This window comes from Podarcis liolepis (genome assembly GCF_965112155.1).
Source record: "Podarcis liolepis genome assembly, chromosome: 5".
Classification (NCBI taxonomy): Eukaryota; Metazoa; Chordata; class Lepidosauria; order Squamata; family Lacertidae; genus Podarcis; species Podarcis liolepis.
In genome coordinates, this window is record NC_139556.1 from 6,264,101 (window position 1) to 6,286,047 (window position 21,947).

General features: G+C 43.2%; 1 protein-coding gene across 1 annotated transcript in view; it reads right to left on the reverse strand.

Annotated features, from left to right (window-relative positions):
• The window catches only part of SEMA3A (semaphorin 3A), a 201,053-nt gene that overhangs the window by 105,751 nt on the left and 73,355 nt on the right, over positions 1 to 21,947 (reverse strand). Inside the window, exon 4 of the mRNA XM_083503348.1 lies at positions 7,142 to 7,261. Within this exon, the coding sequence (XP_083359474.1) occupies positions 7,142 to 7,261 (120 nt within the window). The remainder of the gene's footprint in view (positions 1 to 7,141; positions 7,262 to 21,947) is intronic.

The window sequence follows — 21,947 nt, forward strand, 5'->3', positions numbered from 1 at the left end:
ATACTTCTGAATGGACATGTTAGGAGCTATAACATTTCAAAGCTGATGAATGGCATGGGGTTCATTTAATGACACATTCTATGTTGTTAGGCAACTGGTGCTTTCATAGTTTCATTGCTAGATGCAGTAACAGCCAGGAGAGTAGCAGCTGGCCACCAAACACACACATTCAGCTATGTTTATTAATGCCACTACACAAAACTGATGTCGGCCAAAGCTGCAGAGGCCTCCATTATGGTGCTTTGTGAGCTCCCATATTCATATTTATGCTTTCATGATTTCCTACAAAGCCACTCCCAACATAAGGAGGGGGGGTTGCGGGCTCACGCCCCCATCTCCAACCTCGCAGGGCTGGCTGCAGCCCCGCGGGACTCAGGGATTCCCGGGTTCATTAATATTCATCACTTACTGTGCCAGACAATCGGCTGGCGGCAGGGGTGGGCTTACGAGGGGGCATTTAAGGTCGGGGCAGCCCGTGCTTGCCCCTTTCTTTCCTTTCAGCAGCTGCGGTTTCCCACCCACCCACCCACCCTCTAGGTTTGCATTTGGACCTTGCTATGGGCTTTGGCTGGTCGCTGCAAGGGGCCTGGTAGGAGTTTTTCCATTTGGCTAATTGGCTGTATTTTGGAAGCCACTTGGTTTTTTCGCCTACCTCGTAGCAAAACGTCACAACACCTTTGGTTTGGGTGGTTAGGCATTGGCAGGGGTATTATTATGCAAATGAGTTGGGGGGGGAGGAACGCCATCTCCGCCCCCAAATCTTGAAGGGTAGTTCGTTAAAGGACTCTGGGGGGCGTCGCCTCGTCCGAAACCTATGGAGGCTAGGGCCTAAAGCGCGCTCCCGAGCGATAACCCCTTGGGGAGCGCCTAGGGATGTGCATCTCGGGGGCTCCCCCTGTTGGTGCTTAACCCTCCCCGGTTAGACCGGTTAGTCTGATAGGGCCAATGCCTAAAGCCAATACCGCTCTTACCTGTAATCAATAAAGTTGTGGCAATTTTTCACCCATTAACCTAAATTCTGGTGTCTGGTGTCTTTATTTATTCTATCTGTGGGAGGGGGCAGGAATCGCCACACAACTAGGCATGGGAGAGGACTCTGGTTTAAATGGGTTTATCCATGGGTTTGGGCAGTTCTGAGTCAACCCTGATTTACTTGCACTGCTACGTGCATTCACAATCCGGGGAGATTGTGAATTGTCGGTCTTTAATTTGAATTTTTGTTTTTTTTAAAAAAGCCTGAAGAATAATAATATTCAACTTATACAAGAAAAGGAACATATATGTGTCATTATATTTCTGCAGCTTAATGATGTAACTATGTTAATGTACAGTGGATGCTCGGGTTGCGAACGTGATCCATGTGGGATGCTTCTGGGTTTCGGCGGTCCGTAACCCGAAAAAACGCAACCTGAAGCATCTGTAACCCGAGGTATGACTGTACATGTCCTTTTATACAGCCATATACATGGTTTTATGTGCCTGTGTGCTTGTTACTTTGGGAAACCTGGAGGGTATAGACATACTTGCGTCACCAAAAAAAATAACTGTCAATAAAATTACAAACCATTCACCCATGGCAGCTTTTTCACCAAATGAAAGGTTTTCAAGTACTTACGCTTTCCGTCAATAGCACTGGCATGAGTGAGGGATTATAAGGCAAAGTATAATCCAAATAAGACAGAAGTGCTGTGGATCTGGAATTTGGCTAATGTGAATGGAGGCTGACCTCTTACTTTGGTTGGGATCACACTCCCCTTAAAGGACCATGGGGTCTGGGAATGTTCCCGGACTCACAGCTGACTACAGAGGTGACTACAGAATCAAGTCCATCTTAGGAGGGCTTTTTATAGGCTTAGGCTTCTTCAGCAGCTATGGACCTACCTAACCTTAGCTGACAAAGCCACAGGGCCAAGTGCCTTGGTTGCATCCAGGTAGGAGTGCCATATAAGGGGGGCCAAGAGCACCCCCCAAAAAAAATTTCAAGGAGGGGGCTGCTGCTTTTGAGGACTGCTCTGAAACAGAACAAGGCAGCAGGAATGCTTGTGGGAATGAGATTATATCCCACTTGTTCTGTGTCAGGCAGACTGGCCACCTGTTCATTTGTTGATCCATATCAAGGAACTGATTGGGCTTTTAAAGCCCTAAATCAGGCACAGGCAAACTCCGGCCCTCCAGATGTTTGGGAGTACAATTCCCATCATCACTGACCACTGGTCCTGTTAGCTAGGGGTGATGGGAATTGTAGTCCCAAACATCTGGAGGGCCAGAATTTGCCTATGCCTGCCCTAAATGGCTCGGGACTAAGTTATTCAACACATTGCCTACACCTGAATGAGTTTACCTGGGCACTGAGAGCAACCACAGACACCCTGCTTTCTGGTGTACCAGTGACAGCATCTAGCCCAATGGGGACCAGGGATAAGGGTCTTTTGGAATTTTTTCACTGGGTAATAGATATGCTCTCATTACTGCTGGATTTAAAAGAAAAAGAGTTTTGAAATAATTTTTGTTCCAGTCTATATTTGGTTGAATTGCGCTGTACTTGAAAAAACCAAATTAGCTGCTGGTCGCTTTTAATCTATGTTTAAATGTCGAAATTGTGATTAGTTGGGTGAACTTTGATAGTTGGGTGAACACTCTTTCAAATAAACAAACAAATACAGCGCTAGCCTAGGCATGTTTACTCTGAAGTAAGCCCCAGTGTGGTCAGTATAGCACAGCCCCATGTAAATGTGCATGTGATTGTTGCAACCTTAATCTAAAATTAAGTGATTAAACACAACAGCTGTGGAAAGAAAGGACCCTTCCAATCAAAACAGTCTTAATCGCTCTTGCCACACATAATGTACAGAAAGGAGAGAGTTGGAGAGAGTATGGATAATGATATATAGTTCCATTTGACAGTATGTGCCTGGTGGAAAAAAATATGCTAGCTTCTCTTCTCTAATCTCTCTTTCCATAAATTGTTGATCAAGTGTCTATGTGTGTGTGTGTGTGTGGGGGGGGGTGATCTTGCATGCTTATAAAACTGTAAAAGTAAATGATCTCATATTTGCCATCTATCTGCAGACAGTCTTCTTGGCAGATACCCAATAATTGACTGACATGCATCTTACGGTACTAAGCTAATTAATACGTCTACCAATTCCCAAATGGGACTCAGGGGTAAAAAATCTGTTTAATGGAGTAAGCAGTGATTGTGTGTGTTTGTGTGTGTGGTCCAGAGACAACTGATAATTGACAAAAATACATGTTGAAATAAATCTCTCAAGAGTATAACAAGAACCTGCTCTATAAAACTGTATGCCTGGAAGAAAGAGCATTTAAAAATTAATAGATGTTTTAATATGGAGGGGGGGGGAGATATTTGTAGTCCTTAAATCATCGCTGGAGGAATATGTTAATTTTTTCTACAAGATGGAAATCTGATTTTTAAAAACGATTAAGTGTAGCATCATTCACTTGAATAATGATGTCTTTATTTTTTGTAGCAATCTGCAGACTTGAATGTCAAATTCATGAGGTGGTCTCTGAGTAAATGCATTTTTTTTCTCAGGGGGGGGAAACATAGGCAAATCTGTTTTATGGATTTGAAATGTCCTTGGAAGCATAACTGGACAAGTTACTTCACGAACAAAAGTAAAACATCTTTTTTTATATCGAACATTTGTTAGTATAATACAATCACACTGTATATTAGAAAAATCTCAAAGAGAAAATGAAGTGATGGGAGAGACTCCAACTATTCCTGAGCATGTGAAAGTTTAAATCCACAAATAAGTAAAGGTAACCATGCAGACCCATAAGGAATTTTTTTTAAAAAAACCAAAATACTTTAGGGGAATGCCTTTTACGAGGTCTATTATGTTTCGAGTGGCCTAATAAATAGATTCCCTTAATATAGATTTTGGAATTTTAATGCTGCTGTTGTTTCAACAGAATGTGATTGGATCAGTCAAGTAAAATATAGAGAGCTGAGCATCTAGTCTTCCACCCATGAGCTGGGGTTGTGCATCCATGGGGTGGGGAACATTGAAACAAATATGTGGGTCTTCTATTTCCCCCAAGCAGGGGCAACCAGTCCTTACTGACAGGAGCACTCAGTTACTATTATTTATTGAAGATCTATGCCGCCCTTCATCTGAGGATCACATATAAAAACACAAAAATGCATAACCCAGGAACAAGCAAAGACAATACCCACCCACTCCTCCCAGTTTAAAAAGCCATGGGTTGTTTAATCAGACAAAGGCCTGGGAGAAGATGAATGTTTTCACCTAGCACCAAAGGCGTCAGGCCAGCCTCCCTGGGGAGGGCATCCCCCAAATGGGGAGCCATTCATGTTGCCACCCTCCAGACCTCATGTGGAAGAGGTGCACAAAGAAGTGCTTCAGCTGATGATCGCAGGGTCAGGTCGATATTGCAGTCCTGAGCCGTTTAATGCTTTGTAGGTCAAAACCAGCACTTTGAATCGCACCTGGAAATTACCGTATTTTTTGCTCCATAAGACGCACTTTTTGCCTCCTAAAAAGTAAGGGGAAATGTGTGTGTGTGTCTTATGGAGCGAATGCAGGGGGGAGGCAGGCAGAAAAAGCCCCCAAGAGCCACACACAAGCTCCGTGCGGCTCTTGCGGGCTTTTCCCCAGGAGCAAGAAGGGACTGACACGGCCAGTCAGTCCCTTCTCCCTCCTCGTAGAAAAGCCCGCAGGAGCAGCGTGCTCCTTAAAGGGTGCATGGATCTTATGGGCTTTTGTGGGAGGTGGGAGAATTGCCATAATCACGCGCAGTCTGTCCTGACCGGGAGAGGCTGCGTGCGGCTATGGCAGAAGCCAAGACAGTCAGCGGGATGGATCCTTTGCTCTTTGGGACTGGGAGGGGGCGGGCTTCCCCCAGCAGCCCCGAGAAGCTCTTTGGGGCGGGGGGGGGGCAATAATATTTTTTCCCTTGATTTCCCCCTCTAAAAATTAGGTGCACCTTATGGTTTGGTGCGCCTTATGGAGCAAAAAATACGGTATTTGGCAGCCAATGCAGTCGGGCCTCTCCTGGCACCATATGCTTGAACCGTTGCACGTGGGATTCTTTTTTAGCGATCATTTGCCAATTATCTGGAAGTACTGTATGGAATGGGACTTACTCCCGAGTAGACATGTGTATTATTGTACTACCGGTGCATTTTTTAAATTAACTGTTGCCCTGCTTGTAAATTCTTCTTGTTTCATTGCTGGGACTTGTGTTGTATTTTAAATCCCTTGTGATCCTTCTTGATGCTGAAGGGTACAATATGAACGATGCCAAATAAGATGGAAAGACTTTAGCTTAGTGAAGAGTCAAGGCTAGTCAGCTTCCTCTGTTTCTATGACATACATAGTTTTAGGATGCCAAAGAGCTATTCATGAAGCCCAGCATCTGTGCCTATCAGTCTAGCTGAATGGGGTTGCTCAGCTTCACCCCAGGTAGGTCTGTAGGTCATCAAAACAGCTTTTCCTGTTTTGGGATGTGGCCCTTATTTTCAAGGGCTTCTTTTAATACAGAACATCCTGTCCCCTCCCTCCCTGGGCAAATTCAGGAAGCTATAGGTCCCTGCTTTCCACAGAACACATGCAACTAGATTTATTCAAAACCCTGCTTACTCAGCTGAAAAGGCTCCCAGAGTGGATCAAAACGAAAACAAGGCAGTTCTCTGGGCATAACATAAAAGGGAAAAGGGATGGGATAGTAGAGGAGAAAAAGAAGAAACAGGCACCAATTCTTATAGTTAGTTTCATTTTAATGACCAGCTAAGAGCCTGATGGAATGGCTCTGCTAAATGCTTAAAAAGAGCACGAAACCAGCTGCTTCCCTTCTCTTCCTCTGCAGCTTCATGGAAAAACTGTGGGTAGTCCCTGACAGTTGATGAAGGGCCAAAGACTGCCGGTGTCTCAGTAAAGCCCATGCCATAGTCCGGCTTTCCTTCTGTTGGTCAGTCTAGACAACTATGGTCTAACAGCAGCTCACTGAGCCTTGCTATATGTGTTCTGGAGGCTGCAGGAACTTAATCTGTGGCCTTTTTCAGGCACAACATGTGCAGCTACACCATAACTGCAAAGTGGGGTGGGTTTTTTTTATTCAAAAATGCAAGTGTAGCGTAATGGTTAGACTAGGACCTGGGAGACCATGGAGCTCATTGGTTGACCTTGGACCTTGGTGGTTATGGGGAAGAGGGGGCAGAACCATGGGTGCCCCCTTGATCTCCTTGGATAAAAGTTGGGCTAGAAATGCAATAAATGTCACAAATAAATAAATAATCGTCAGCTAACAAGCAAGCCTTTGGTTCCCATTGGCCTCCTTCATTGGTTATCTTCACTACTGGGGAGCTGCACATACACACAAACACATCCCATAATCTGTGCTTGGTGTTATGTAGGTTTGGGCTGCAACTGACACTGAGGACAGCAGAGAAAGAAGTGGCTCAATCTGCCCAATACTCTCCTGCGGGAAACCCAGTGAAATCTGTGGGAATTGTGCAAGAGCGCTGCTCTCATGCCTGAAAGTTCCAGGGGTGGGTGTGTGCACTTAGAACTGAGCAAATGAAACAAGCCAGGCCTCATTTGACTCGACAAAAACCATCTCCAGATAAATATGAAAACTGGGAAATGCACGTATGTGGCATGCTCTGTACACTCCAGATGGGGAGAAAAGAGCCGTGGTGTCAAACTCCACAGACTGGGAGGCGGCTCTTAAGGGGAAAACTGGCACCAGAACAAAGGTGCTGATAATAGGACATGCTTAGATAGCTACCTATCAGTCATGAGCAGAAACGGAAACGTGAGCAGCTGGCCTTGGAAACCACAGAGGCTATGCTAAATGTATTTAATCATGAAGAAAGTCAGAAAATGGCTTATGGGTGTGATCTACCAGCTAAGGGCTTTTAAGCCCCACTGGTTTCATTGGGAGGTTAGGGCACATGCTTAAAGTGAGGCTTGGAGATGCTTAACTCCAATTACAGTAGGCCCTACATTTCTGAATTACGATATAGCTTTACCAGGACTGAAATAAAAAGCTTCACCACCATCCACAGACCCATCAGTATTCCTTTGGAAGACATCAAACTCATGACTGATTCAATGGAAATTTAAGTTGGTGCATTTAGACGCAGACTTACCTCAGGATGACCTCCAACTTCAATGTATGTGCACACGGGATGGAAAGCCCCAGTTCCACAGACATACAAATGAGTTTGGTTGTAAGCCTTAAGCACCTTGACGAAGTTAGCACATTCTTTCTACAAAGGGCAAAAAAGGAGCATAAAATAAGTCAGCATGAATACTGAATCCTCTCTTTGTCACAGGCATGCAACTTCTGCAGCTACTCACCATTGCTTTCTCATTTTAAACCTTCCAAGGCTCAATGTGGCTTTCCAACTGAACATAAATAATAATTATACACAGTCTGAAACAACAGCTTCACAAGCAGTGGCAAGAAAGGCTACAGTGCCTATGCAGAAGCCATAGGCCTTTCAGAACAGGTGAGCTTCACATCCTTGCCAAAAGGCCATGTGAGCAGAACATCTTCCAACCTCAAGGAGGTGCAGAGCAATTGCAGTATAAAGTCTCTGCTGCTCAGGTGGCGTGTCCTTCATGCCGAATGTGGACAGCAGCTGGGCTCAAGTGTGCTTTGAAGAAGCCAAAAGAGACATAAAATGATGGCTAGTTTGGGATATGAGGAAAACAAACTACTGCCCACATTGCTGTAAGTTTAAAACAATTTCATAATGGAACCAGTGAGGGTTGGGAAAGGAGGTGAAGTCTCTCCTCAAAAGACCTCCTGGCTCCATCTCCTCCTGGCACTTCTTGTACATCTGTGGAAACTAATTGCCAGTTTGGAAGCCAACCCCCTTCCCCCCAGGCAACCGTCTCCTGAATTTCCTTCAGTTTCCCTCATCTGCAACATCTCAGCATTTGATGAGAATTTGGGAAGCCTGTCAAGCACAGTGAATCTGTCAGGGCAGGTGAGACGAAGCCTGGCAGGGGGGCTTCAGGCTATTTCACAAGCAAGCTATAAACAACCCTATCCAAATGAAATAATAATGCTCCCCTTTGATGTATGCTGGTCCTAAGATAAGAAGTGAAAGCATTCATATTGTTTTTCAGCTTTTCTTCTGAAAAATAAAATAAAAGTTGTGATGACATATCAGGATGAAAAGATTGTTCCCTACTTTGAGCAGTGGATAGGAGTTCTTCAGGGTTTTTGCCCATTCTTGTTACCTAAGATCTTTTGAACTGGATATAATGTTAGGATCTTCCACGCGCAAAATATGGACTCAGCCACCAAGATATGGCCTTTTGAAAAAGTCACAAAGTAAGAAGCTGGTCTGCTTCTTGCTAGACTGCCTTTAGAATTCTTAGATACGGATTTGCAGACCAGTTGCATTTCCAAAGCTACAATGAAGTCAAGGAGACTACAAGCAGTGTTAAGCGGTATGTGAATTGCCCCCTTAGGCTAAATTCTTCCATCAATTACTTCGGATTTACACAGTGCTGCTCTATTAATGTCAACAGAGTTTGTCCAAATTAATGCTAATATAACTGACAGCAAAATATGTATCCCACCCTCTCTCTTTTTAATTTGTCTCTCATCTACAACGCATCGTATTTTTAACGATGGATTATAGAAATAAAAGAGCTAATGAAACACTAGGAGGGGCTACTAAGAGCAATAAACCTTCAACTATAAAATAAATTTATTTACCACTGAAAGTTTCCATTCCAGTTGCAATGGCTAAAATAGCTTTCCTGTGTTTTACAGCTGTTTTAAAAGAGCCTTTAAGCTCCGTTACAGCCGTATACAGCCACAGCAGATTAGTTTCCTTTATATATTTTATGCAACTGGGAAAAAGTGAGTGAAAGAGGATATTAAACTACAAAAACGACATAAAATTGATGGCAAAGATTTCATCTCCACTGAGGGAAAGAGTTCAAAGTGAAGTTTTCCCCCACTTTCTGTTTGATTCAACAAAACATACTGGCTGATTTCAATGGGACTTACTCCCAGGTAAATTGCATTAGGGTAGCCACCTAATTCTCATTCTTTGCTTTACTGGGCCTGTCAGGTCCTATGAATTATTACTTTGATGTCAGTTTGTTGAATTGAGTTTTTTCCCTATAAAATACACACAGGAGCTCAACCTTGGTCATGATGAACATTGGCTGCATTGTGTCCATTGCTGACATTCTCATAGGCTGGGATCAGACTATAGTTTCACTCATCTTGTCCCTGCACGTGGGGGAGACCAATATCATCACATGCAACCCACCATGTTTCTTCTGATCTGCCTCTGGCACGCCATTTGTCTGTGCATGAGTGTAAGTTGTTCATATCCCAAGTATAGTGGTACCTCGGATTAGGAACTTAATTCGTTCTGGATGTCTGTTCTTAACCTGAAGCTGTTCTTAACCTGAAGCACCACTTTAGGTAATGGGGCCTCCCGCTGCTGCTGTGCTGCCACTGCCGCGCGATTTCTGTTCTCATCCTGAAGCAAAGTTCTTAACCCGAGGTACTATTTCTGGATTAGCAGAGTCTGTAAACTGAAGCGTCTGTAACCTGGGGTACCACTGTATCTTATCCGAAACAAGCTATCTGTCTTCCCAGTTCCCAGCCACATGAACCTATCTACAACACCACCATCACCAAGGTTTAACTGTGGTTTTTTGGCCCTCATCTAGCCTGTCACCATCTCTAGACATCAGCCGAGTACATCTATACCCCACCTTGGTTCAGACAGAATGGAAAGAAAAAGCTGTGTCTGCCATAGTTGAAGCAAAATAAAAAAAATCCTTCCAGTAGCACCTTAGAGACCAGCTAAGTTTGTTATTGGTACAGTGGTGCCTCGCAAGACGAAAAGAATCCGTTCTGTGATTCTCTTCGTCTAGCGGTTTTTTCGTCTTGCGAAGCAAGCCCATTGACGGATTAGTGGATTAGCGCTATTAGCGGCTTTTAGCGGCTTATCTGCTGATCAGATCAGCTGATAAGCGGCTTAGCGGCTTAGAAAAAGGGGGGGGGAGAAAAAAAACCAGTAGGAACTCACAAGACATTGTCGTCTTGCGAAGCAAGCCCATAGGAAATTCGTTTTGCGAAGCACCTCCAAAACGGAAAACTCTTTCGTCTAGCGAGTTTTCCGTCTTGCGAGGCATTCGTCTTGCGGGGCACCACTGCATGAGCTTTCATGTGCTTGCACACTTCTTCAGATACCCAGTGTCCCAGTGTCACTCCAGTGTCACTCCAGCTGGACACCATGGTTAATGAATTGAAACCCACCAAAATATCAAGAGGAAATCAACACAGTAGTATTCCCTATGTCTCTCCCATAGAAGAGACTCAAAGGGCTTACATATTAAAATATGCATTTAATCATTTGCCAGTCTGATATCCCAGAGAGGCAGTCCTTTTAGTCTATAGCAGCAAAGACTCTGAAGCGACTTGAGGACCTTCACGATTAATTGTAGCATAAAGTTTTCTGCACTAGGGCCTACCTCAACCATTGTATAATCCTCTAATCGACAGTCCACAAAATCTTATGACACAATAAAACAATTTATTGTTAAGATGCGATAAAATTGTTTGTTGTCTCAGACTAGAACGACACCCGGACTTGACCTTCTGTTCCAATTTGAGAGTCACCATTTGAGAGAGAGGACCATGATGTCGGTTGTAGAAGATGCTCTACCCACCGCAACCCACCCCCTTTCCTTCTCTCTACGGGACAAGTTCTAACATTGGTTGCCACCCAAACAGCCATACTCCATTGGAAACAGGAAACGCCAATAAAAACTGTATTGGGCCCCATAGATGCAGGCTGTCATAAAGCCTAATTAAATTTGCATTTGTGAAAAGATTGCCAAATGGTATAGGAAAGCCTCCCTGTGGGCTTTGTTATGACATAGCCAAGACGGAAATACTCTGCCAATTTTATTAGGGCTCTCCCCTTCACTCCACAGAGCGATGGTATGATGGTATTCAGACATGTCTTAGCTGTGAAACTTGGCAAACAGTGTTATTCTGGAAACGGGTGACAAAGTATGCCGACTTCAATGCAAAGCAGTTCCTCCCGCTATTCTGGCTCTGAGCCTGGAATGACTTAGCCGTCTTCAAAATGGGCTTGTCCAACTTGGCAGCAGCTCACTGTTGCTGCCTTACCCTCCAGCCGACAGGATATTTGTTCTTTAATGGCAGAGCCAATGCTAACAATACAGAGTAGTTAAAGCTTGTGTGATCTTGGTGTAAGATGCTGGCAAATACAGCAAAGGCTTTGTGCCTGTGTGCGTGTCTGTGTTTGTGTGTGTGTGTTTGTGTGTGCGCGCGCACAAGCTCTCTCTCTTTCTCTCTCTAAATATAACAGATGGGAAAATAAGGAAGCACACAATTTTGAAGTGCATGAACGCTTATTCCTGATCTACACAAATCCCTCAATAAATGGGAAAACTGTTCCTAGGCTATGCCACTTCAAATTGCAAGTGGAAATCACATGATTAAATGCACACACACCCCATATAAAATGATCTCTGAAATAGAAAAAGATATATGTCTGGGAGAAGAGTTCTAACCTAGCCTTATATGATATAATCATTATTATATTACATTACATTACATTACATTACATTACATTACATTACATTACATTACATTATATTATACAGTGGTGCCCCGCAAGACGAATGCCTCGCAGGACGGAAAACCCGCTAGACGAAAGGGTTTTCCGTTTTGGAGGTGCTTCGCAAAACGAATTTCCTATGGGCTTGCTTTGCAAGACGACAATGTCTTGCGAGTTCCTGCTGGTTTTTCCCCCTCCCCCCCTTTTTCTAAGCCGCTAAGCCGCTTATCAGCTGATCTGATCAGCAGATAAGCAGCTAAAAGCCGCTAAAAGCCGCTAATAGCGCTAATCCGCTAATCCGTCAATGGGCTTGCATCGCAAGACGAAAAAACCGCTAGACGAAGAGAATCACAGAACGGATTCTTTTCGTCTTGCGAGGCACCACTGTATTATATTATATTATATTATATTATATTATATTATATTATATTATATTATATTATATTATATTATATTATATTTATTATATTATATTTCTCAGAGGAACATTTGTACATGTAACTTCACACCAGTAATGATCTTTTTTCTAGCTACAATTGGGAGGTTGCTTGTCAATGGAAAAATAGTGTACTGCACGTTTGTAGTGCTTTCCTTAAACACTCTGCATGCATTGTCTCATTTGCTATTATTTTTATAGATCTGGAGATGAATCTTTGTGTGTCATGAAGCATGGGTTTGATCCAGCCAAAGTTAAGGACTTTTAGTTCCATTAATTTCAGCGGGCGAGACCTAAGCAGGGATCATATCACACCCTTTCTACAGAAGGTGAACAAGGGCTGACAGTGGCTTGTCAAAAGTCCCCAGGAGGAATGAGAATCTGAATGCCATTATCCCATGTCCAATCAAAGTTATTCATCCAAAGGGCGTCATTTGCTCTATTAGGAAGAGTGTGAAAGGGTGCTGACTGCAGTTCAAGTGGAGATTGTTTTCATCATATATCTCCCATCCTATTATTATTATTATTATTATTATTATTATTAACAACAGTACATTTACTTTGTGCTTCTTTTGGCCATGATCCACACACACACAGATGCTTTGGAAGTGTCCAGCATTTGCCCTGCTGCTTTCATCACCCATCCACCTAAGTCCCATTACGTTTAAGACATGTGAGGAGCTTGTTGGATAAAAAATATCCATTGACATTAGACAGATTTCTCATGACAACAGGGTTCCCATTATGACACCATTTGAGAATCAGGAATGTCCAATGTTAACATGAATCTCTTCTGGCTTCATCAGGCCATCCTTCTGCACTCTTATTCTGCCAATTTCTTAGTTTCAGATAAAGTTCCAAAGTTCTCTAGAGAGAACAAGAACCACCCTAAACCAAAGAATGAAGTGTTAGCACTGAAGTTTCTTGCCAACAGTCACCACTTGTAAATTCATATGTCTTTCTCGGCAACAAAATTTCTCTATTTATTATTAAGTGGCTCTCAATATTTGTATATCAAACAGATACACACCGCCTGAGCAAACAATGAAAAGGTATATAAAATAAAAACTTAGGAGCCAAGCACAGAAGGATTAAAAAAACAAAACACAAAAGGTACATAATGCTGATTACGTTATATTACACAGATTTCTCCCCCTAGACGATTACAAAAATAAAGTCCACCCATCTGTCAAAACACCTGCACTGTATATGGGAAAAAATTAAAACAGAACTAGGTGTTTTCACTAGATTCTAGTCATTCTCTTTTTTTCCATAAGCTTGGAAATTATACATTCAGGCGTTGGAAGAGTATTGCATTTCTTCTGAAGCAAGAACTGCCATTTCTTCTTATCAGAACCATTATCAGAACAGAACATTCACTTCTGCTATTTTAAAATAAGTGAATGAACCCACTTGCATAACCTTACAAGCATCTGGAAATCTAAGGGCTTTTATATATGAACAGTAGCTCATGGACTGAAAGTGGGAGACTGAATGTTGGAAGGCTTCCCCACAACTCCAGAAAACTTCGCAGATGTAGAAAAGTATGCAAAAAGTAGCTTTTTAGTGCAGCCTTTCGCCAACATGCTAATTCTTAGAGGTGCAGGGAGGGTGTTCCTTCTTGTGTTCAAGTAATTATTACCACCACTCCCTCTACCTGCAACTTCAGGTAACATGGAAGAGGAGGAGGAGGAGAAGGAGGAGGAGGAGGAGGAGGAGAAGGAGGTTGATGGAGAGAAAGGCTACAGCTGACTCTCCTATGTTTGAAAATAACTACTTACATAGCTTGCCGACCTGGCCATACAATGAACAGTGCCAGGGCTTCTTAGGGATGTATCCCACTAAGTCACACTCATGTTCTTTAGATTTCAGAGGGTTGGATTCAACTAAACAGTTGTGCTAGTGGATACCAAGGCAAGGAGTCCCATTGGTGCAGTGAGGCTTTTACCTCTCCCCCTGTGTGCCCTCCTGCCACCCCGCAACCCAAACTGGCTCCAGAGAGTTGGCAGAATAAGAGAGTACAATGTGTGTGCTGGTGAATGTTTCATATTCATTATGCGTGTTAGCTGTCTGTGTTATTTGCCCTTTGAAAACAACAACATGTTAAATAGTATTTTTCTGCCTGTTAAAACAAAAAAGCAAAGGAGAAGAAGCATGTCATGGGGATGGCTGAGCCAAAACCTTCCTCCTTAACCTATAGGGGTTTTATTGGGGGGGGGGCATTCAATCCTGGGGGAGCCCCTGCCTGCAGGGTGAAGTGATACAACCAAACAAAGCTCATATGAGAGACAGAAAGAGAGAGCACTAAAATGAGCCCAGTAGCCAACATGAATTCAGTGAGGCTGGTTTTGAGGCGAGATCAGAGCACACCTGTATCTTTCAATAAATGAGTTTCACCATAAAATAATGTTCCACTATGAGCTTTCTATCAGAACCTGTCTCTCCTACTCAGAGAAAATCATGTGCAGCTTTGGCCTTAAAGAGTTGGAAACATAGCTAAAATGGCGAACAAAAAGGAATGGTTAAATAGACAGCGTGAAACATTCAGCCCTCTTAGGAATGACATTACTCTTAAGCATGATGAGTATTGTCAAAAGGGAAGTAACAAAAGTGATAAACACAAAATTAGATTTCCTCTTTCTCTTGGAACGTCTCCTGGGAATTTTCAGAATGAAGCTGCTGACGGGGTGTGGACATTGATAAGGTATTTTTAGTAGCCCAGCACATCTCATTTCAAGTCTTGTTATCTCTCTGATTAAGTGTTCATTGACCAGAGAGACTCGAGTTATCTTTCTGATTTCTTGATAGGACAGAGTTCATGGGAAGAATTAGATTTCTTTCCTCTAAAGATACTACCCACAGCCAATTTTAAATGCATGCTGTTAAACAGAGACAGAGAATATGCGCAGAAGAGAACCAGTCTGCAAAAGAAACTGTGGAGTATCCAGAGGCTTAAGGTAAAACGATAATTTCACACAAGCCACCTATGTAGAGGTGGAGATTTTTTTTTCTAGCTGGTGGGTCATTTTAACAGCTTCCCAGTCCCCACCCCATGTGGGCCATTTTGACCAGTGGGTGGGCTAACAACCTGTCAATTGCCTGATTCCACAGCTCCACCACTGTACTCCAATGACTGGACTATAGGCTTTTCAGATGATTAGAAAAGTCCCAAAAAGGTTTCCTCAAAGCAGTCCAAAACCCACTGCCTAGAAAAAGTCAACCACTGCAGAAAAATGTACTGGCCCTTTAATTGGTCAGACGCACCATGGGTACAGTGGAAGGGCACTTCCATCTTGACTCCCTTGCACTGACCATGAAACAGGCAGCCGCTCCTTGACACTGCAGGTGCAACCTACATTTTCTTCTTCAGCTACAGGATTGCTAACCATGGTCCTGAACCAGCACCTTGGTCCTTGTCCAAGGTCCTGCTGATGTCAATGTTGCTTAGGCTATCACTTTCTCTTGGTGGTGGACATCACCATGGATCACAGTATGGCCACCGAAAAGGCCCTGTCTATTGTGCTGACCAACCTGATAGATCTTACTAATTAGCCCATGAACATGGCCTCCATGGCCAGTCTTAGCTTAGAATGAGGTTATTTGAAAGACCACTCAAACCTATGTGGGGTTTGAAGGTTGTTGTTCTTTAGTCATTTAGCTGTGTCCGACTCTTCTGACCCCATGGACCAGAGCATGCCAGGCACTCCTGTCTTCCACTGCCTTCCGCAGTTTGGTCAAACTCATGTCGGTAGCTTCGAGAACACTGTCCAACCATCTCATCCTCTGTCATCCCCTTCTCCTTGTGCCCTCCATCTTTCCCAACATCAGGGTCTTTTCCAGGGAGTCTTCTCTTCTCATGAGGTGGCCAAAGTATTGGAGCTTCAGCTTCAGGATCTGTCCTTCCCGTGAACACTCAGGACTGATTTTCTTCAGAAAGGATAGGTTTGATCTTCTTGAAGTCCGCGGGACTCTCAAGAGTCTCCTCCAGCACCATAATTCAAAAGCATCAATTCTTCGGCAATGAGCCTTCTTTATGGTCCAGCTCTCACTTCCATACATCACTACTGGGAAAACCATAGCTTTAACTATACGGACCTTTGTTGGCAAGGTGATGTCTCTGCTTTTTAAGATGCTGTCTAGGTTTGTCATTGCTTTTCTCCCAAGAAGCAGGTGTCTTTTAATTTCATGACTGCTGTCACCATCTGGAGTGATCATGGAACCCAAGAAAGTAAAATCTCTTGCTGCCTCCTTTTCTTCCCACCAGCAATTTAATTTGTGCCTGGAAATGCACTGGCAATCAGTGCTGCTGGCACAGAATTGGTGATGTATGTTTTGTTGCACAAACAAGGAATCAGTACCTGAAGCTTTTCCAAACAGGGCCACAACCAGTGAATCAGTCAGAGCTGATAAACAGCAGCCTTGGTAAGAGATGCCACCTGCAACTCAACAGATAGTGCCAAAATCAGGAGCACCCACATGGGTCTTCTGGGAGAGTGCAGCTTCACACATATGCAGCCTTCCCTGTCCATACAGTTCATCATCTCCCCATTGTAGAACTTTCCTCTTATCTAGATTAAGTCAGGTTGTTTGCCCTCATACACAAGTGCAGACATTTGTTCACAGTTTCCATAGTCTCCCAAGAAATAGCTGGAGGTAAATAGAGGTAGAGTAGCATGGTCATCTGCATACTTCTCTCAGTGGCTTCAGGTAGATGTTACAAAGCATGGGGGAAGAGTCAGAACTCTAAGGCACCCAAAAGGTCAATGAGGCACAACAGGAGTTCCCCAGTACCACCTTTGGGGGTATGTCCCTCCAGAAGGGACTGCACCATGTCCTCAAAACCTACCCTGGCTAGGTCACTCAGAAGGAGTCCATGGTTGAGTGTATCAATGGTTGCTGAGGGGTTCAGGAGAACCAACATGGTTGACAGCATATGTCACCCACCAGGGCTGTTTGGTCCCCAAACCAGGCTGGAGACTAGCTTGAAACAGATCTGAATAATCAGGATCAGCCAAGTCCACCTATCACTGAGAAACCACCACCTTTCCTAGAATCTTATTCAAGAATAGTACTAGGCAATAATTATCCAGAGCCAACAGATCCATTTTTTCCCCAAAGGAAGATTTAACTACTGACATCTTAAGCAGGGGGAGCCATGTCCTCCCTCAGAGAGGCATTGATCACATTGTAAGCCCAGCCCTAGTGGATTTAAATATCAAAGAAGTGCATGGATCCCTAGGGCAGCGGGTTCTTGGGACTGGCTTTTGCAGATCCCTATCTGATCTCATCCTCTGGCTGAAATCTCAACCTACATCAGGCCTAGGAGGGATAGTAAACCTCAGATCAGTATTAAAAGGTGGCACTTGCTATTAAGAAGCAACACCTGTTAATAAGGCAGACACAGCTCCTGTCGGCCTGCTATATAGGCCTATAAACCACTTATAAATCAGCCAATCTTTGAAGTCCCAGTTCAGATCATTCATGTCCTGTAAAGATTTCCAGCTGCAGCCATTTGTGATAAATGAACTTCAAAGTTCTCAGTCAAAAGTGGAGAGGGAATGTCGATGAAGGACGTGTTGAAAGGACACGACAGATTGCTGGAACTATAAGAGGTAGTTGCTTAGCAATGTGTATACGTTGTCAACAAACATACCACAGAAGCTCAGGCTGTGAAACTGCATGTGGCCCACTGCATGCATTCATTTTTTTAAAAAGCTACTTTGATTTTGATTTTCCTTACCATCCCATAGGAAATACTAGAATGAAAACACCTTCACTGAAGGAAGTCTAAAATTTCCCTTCAATTAAAATCTGGCACACAGTATCGTTTGCGGAAACAAGCTTTGCCAAGTTGCTTTTTCAAACTTGCCTGTGTCACCCTTTACAGGATCTAGAGCCCTGGAAATCAGTTAATCAGGAAGGGATTGTCTAAGTGAGGCAGGAAGCAATAGGTGGGTTTGGGTACAACAGAGACCAAGTTGTTCTGCCAGAAAAGTAGATAGGAAGGATCAATTTACCCTTCCTTAGCTCTCACATCTCCATTTTTTAAAAACAGAAAGTTTCCAGAAATCTGAAATGTCTTTTCCCCTCTCTGTGCTATTTATTATAGGCTATTTCAACACGTGAAATCAACACACCACCACGAGACTCTGATTATTATAGAAAATCTTACAAGTTCTACACCCTTACTTTGGCTATTATTTTCATACCCAAAACAGCAGGCGGGGAAATCTATGAAGTGCCTCTAGAGGGAAGTTCTGGGGCAACAGAATTACCAGCTGCACTTGGTCAAGACTGAACCAAGAGCTTACTTAAATGTGAACAGAATCCTCTTGCATGATCAGGGTCTCTAAGGAGTTACTTGTGTTCAAAGGAACATGTGTAGGAAGTGAATGTAGAATCTTCCCTGAGCAATACAGGAAAGACTTGAGGAGGCATAATGGTTGCAAAGGCGTTGGCTTGCACACCCCTAGCCACACTTTGGATGCTTGTATGTTCAGGCAACGCAGCTCATAATAATTAAAAACGGAATCCAAGCCCTCTGTGGATAGGAAGCAATACCTATACTCATCCTGGGAGCAACCTGTTGTGAGCAGCAAACCGAAATAGTTTGGAACAGCCATTTCTCAATGAAATATCGTCACAAAAAGATTTTTAAGAAGCCAGTCATCAATACATGACAAGCCAGGAGAGGACACCAAAGTATAGTTAATATTTCAAATGTGGAAAAGAGCAAACCTTTTAAAGAGGCTTCCTTTTGCTCTACTGATTGCCAAATAAACCTCTAAAACATGGAGAATCCCTGGTGGGATTTTAAGCACAACTTCATTCCTATGTTGTTGCTGCTGGTGGTGTCTTTTTTTTTTAACTGCTTTTCTTTGATGAATGTGAGGCTATCTCTGGAAACAAATACCTGTCATTCCCATAAATAAAATAATGAGCACTCACACTATACATTGTGGGTGCCCTTTCCGGGATCGCTCATGGTGCTACAGTTCCCAGGGAGCTTACTGGCAAACAGGGGCTGGCTTGCCTCTCAGTGCTATTATTTGGAGGTTCATACCCAGCTTCAGTAATCAAGTTTCTTGCTGGGAGGTGGGGCCAGCCCCATTTATAAATAGGGGGTAGAGCTGACAATAGCCAGGCAGTCGGCTCTGGAGATTCACCCTCCCTACCCTCACTTTAATGTTGCTTGTTTGCAGGTTAACTTTTTCTTTCTGTTTAGCTGGCGCTTCTGCGGTTTTTGACTGGTTGCTGTTGAAGGACCGGGAAGAAATTTTCCTGCATTAGCAAGTTTTGTCTTCCCCGTAGCAATTTGTCACAACTTTGGCTGTTATGGCCTTGGGTGGAATCCTTTAGTCTTTTCTTCCCTATATTGGGGGGGGCATGAAGAGGTGATTCACCCCCCTGCATCTGCGGTTCCAGGGTCCCCTCTTAAAGGGGTTATATATATGGGTGTCACTGGTCATACACTGAAAGGCTGTCAGTGAACTACCCTGCATGCAGGGATATGGGCTGGGCTGCCTGCTACACTTACGTCTGGCAGAGCACCCCCATATCCCATTTACCCTGATGAGCCCCAGTTCCCCCCGGCTGGGGGGCTGGGAGGGATACACGCCCAAGGCCTAAGCCAAGGTTTTCCTACATTCGGAAGTTTAATGAAGTTGTGGCCTAATTTTAATTCCATATACGTTGTCAGAGTCTTTATTCCTTCCTTATGATCCCTGGGGGCTGGGGCTGTCGCTGCATGGTTGCACAATAGCCTACAGGCAGTAAAATGCACCCCTTATATTCATATCTTCCATTCACAACTCAAGCATTAAAAGAGATTCTCTCAATACACAGATTCAGATCTCTAAGGTATAATAGCACTAGTTAACATGCCCCTTCTGTTTTGGGTGTTTCGCTTTAGATCCATGTTGTGCAACAGAACACAATTGTGCATTCAGCTCTGCACATTGGGTTGGCTTCATAGCAACCTAGCCCATTGGTAACTCACACAGGGTGCAAGGTACAATTTTCTTTTAGGAACTGGCTGCCTTCTGGTACCCTTTAGGATGGAGTGCAGAAGACTGACTATGGCCCCACGTTCCTCTCCTTCATTAAACTGCAAAACGTTCCCTGTTGTGCAACATGCTGCACACCCCATTGTTGTTCTGCACTTTCTGAGTGTCAGGCAGTGCAACTGGCTCTAAACCAGAACTCGTTCAGGGGAGAAGAGCATTGAGCGTTTGACCTCACAGAGTCAGCTCATATATTCATCAACTGATCACCAACAGTATAGCAATCGAGGGTAGATAAAGCAGGTGGCAGGCAGGCATTTGGGAACCAGATTGTGGTCTTCCACATACAGTGGATCCCAGAAATAATCTCAGCATTTAAAAAATGAGCTTAAAAGCAATGATATAAAGAAATTTGCAAATGTATCATATGTCATTTTTACACTCTTATCAAAACACTATTTACAAATGATCCATAAAGAAATTCAGAGTTGTAAAGATATAGTTTCTTTTATGTTGGAATTCTACTTCTATCTGATATACCTAGGAGAACATTGCCAAGAGCTCTGAAATTTGGCAACTCTCCAGAAAAGAACCCATCTACAGCAATGTCTGTATTTCAAATCTCACATTATTACGGGACCAGAAGATATAGCCATACATTTGAATATTTCATTCTCGTTGCAAAAGTTTCATTTGTGGAACAAAAATTCAAAATACTTGCAGGAGTCTAAACAAACAAAAAGCACGTGTTGGGAATCACTCATAGATACCAAGCCTAGAAATTTGTGTTCTCGGCATAGGACTTATTCCCTCATTGTCTGCTTGCATTTCTTTTGCCAAAGTTTGTGTTCCTTGGAGATGTTCACAGGTATGTGTACAAACCCAGGGCATGCAGAGACAAGATGTTGCAGTACAGAGGAATGCACCTTTAATCAAAATTATCTGTGTGTGCAGAATTCCCTCCCCTCAATCCACAAGAGGACTATTTTTATTTGCCTTGCCTTCCCTCTCCCCTCAAAAATGTAAGCTGATGGTGATTCTCCCTAGTTATCAATCTGCAGTACAATTCTGGCATGCTACATGTCAAGACCTCAGACTATATCAGTTTCATGGTCCTGTGTGATTGACACTGAAGCGTAGAAAGAACCATTTGGACTCCAGCAGAGTGAAAATACAGCCCACAATCCAATACAGTTACAAAAGAAACCTTTAGTCTCAGGTCATGTTTGAGGTGACCGGTGGGGTTTGTATACACGGCATACAGTTAATATTCATTTCATATAAGCAGCGCAGCTGTTGCAGCTGGCCTATTGCTAGGGAATTTGAATTTTCAGTATGATGGAATTGGTTGTGCCTTGAGATTAATAATCACATAGTTTAAAATAAAAATGGCTATAAAAAAAATAAAGAACTTGATTTATAAAGTTCTAGGCAATCACAAGAGTGCAGTATCTGCTATCCTGATAAGGATATGCTGGTACTAATATGAAACACACACACAAAAACAAACACACACATGTACGGTATTCTCTCCTTAATGAAAGCCCACTGAGATTTCCTTGATCATCTATATGGGTTTCTGAAGTTGTGCCAACAGAACGGAGCACATACCAAGTAATTCCCAAAACTGTCTTCAGTGATTTTGAAAAACTATCATCGTATTTTACTTCCCCCTTGAAAACTGTATGGTTGAAGTAGAGTTCATTTCTAGTATTTCTAAAGTCTAGCTAGCCCAATAAAAAGCAACACCTGATTTGACTAGATTTTTATGGCAACTGCAACAGTAGAAACATGATGTTGAAGACGGCAGGCAGTATGCAATGGTGCTATTCAGCAGATATCAAGATCTCCATCAGCAGACCAGAAAGGGAAGCAATGTTTG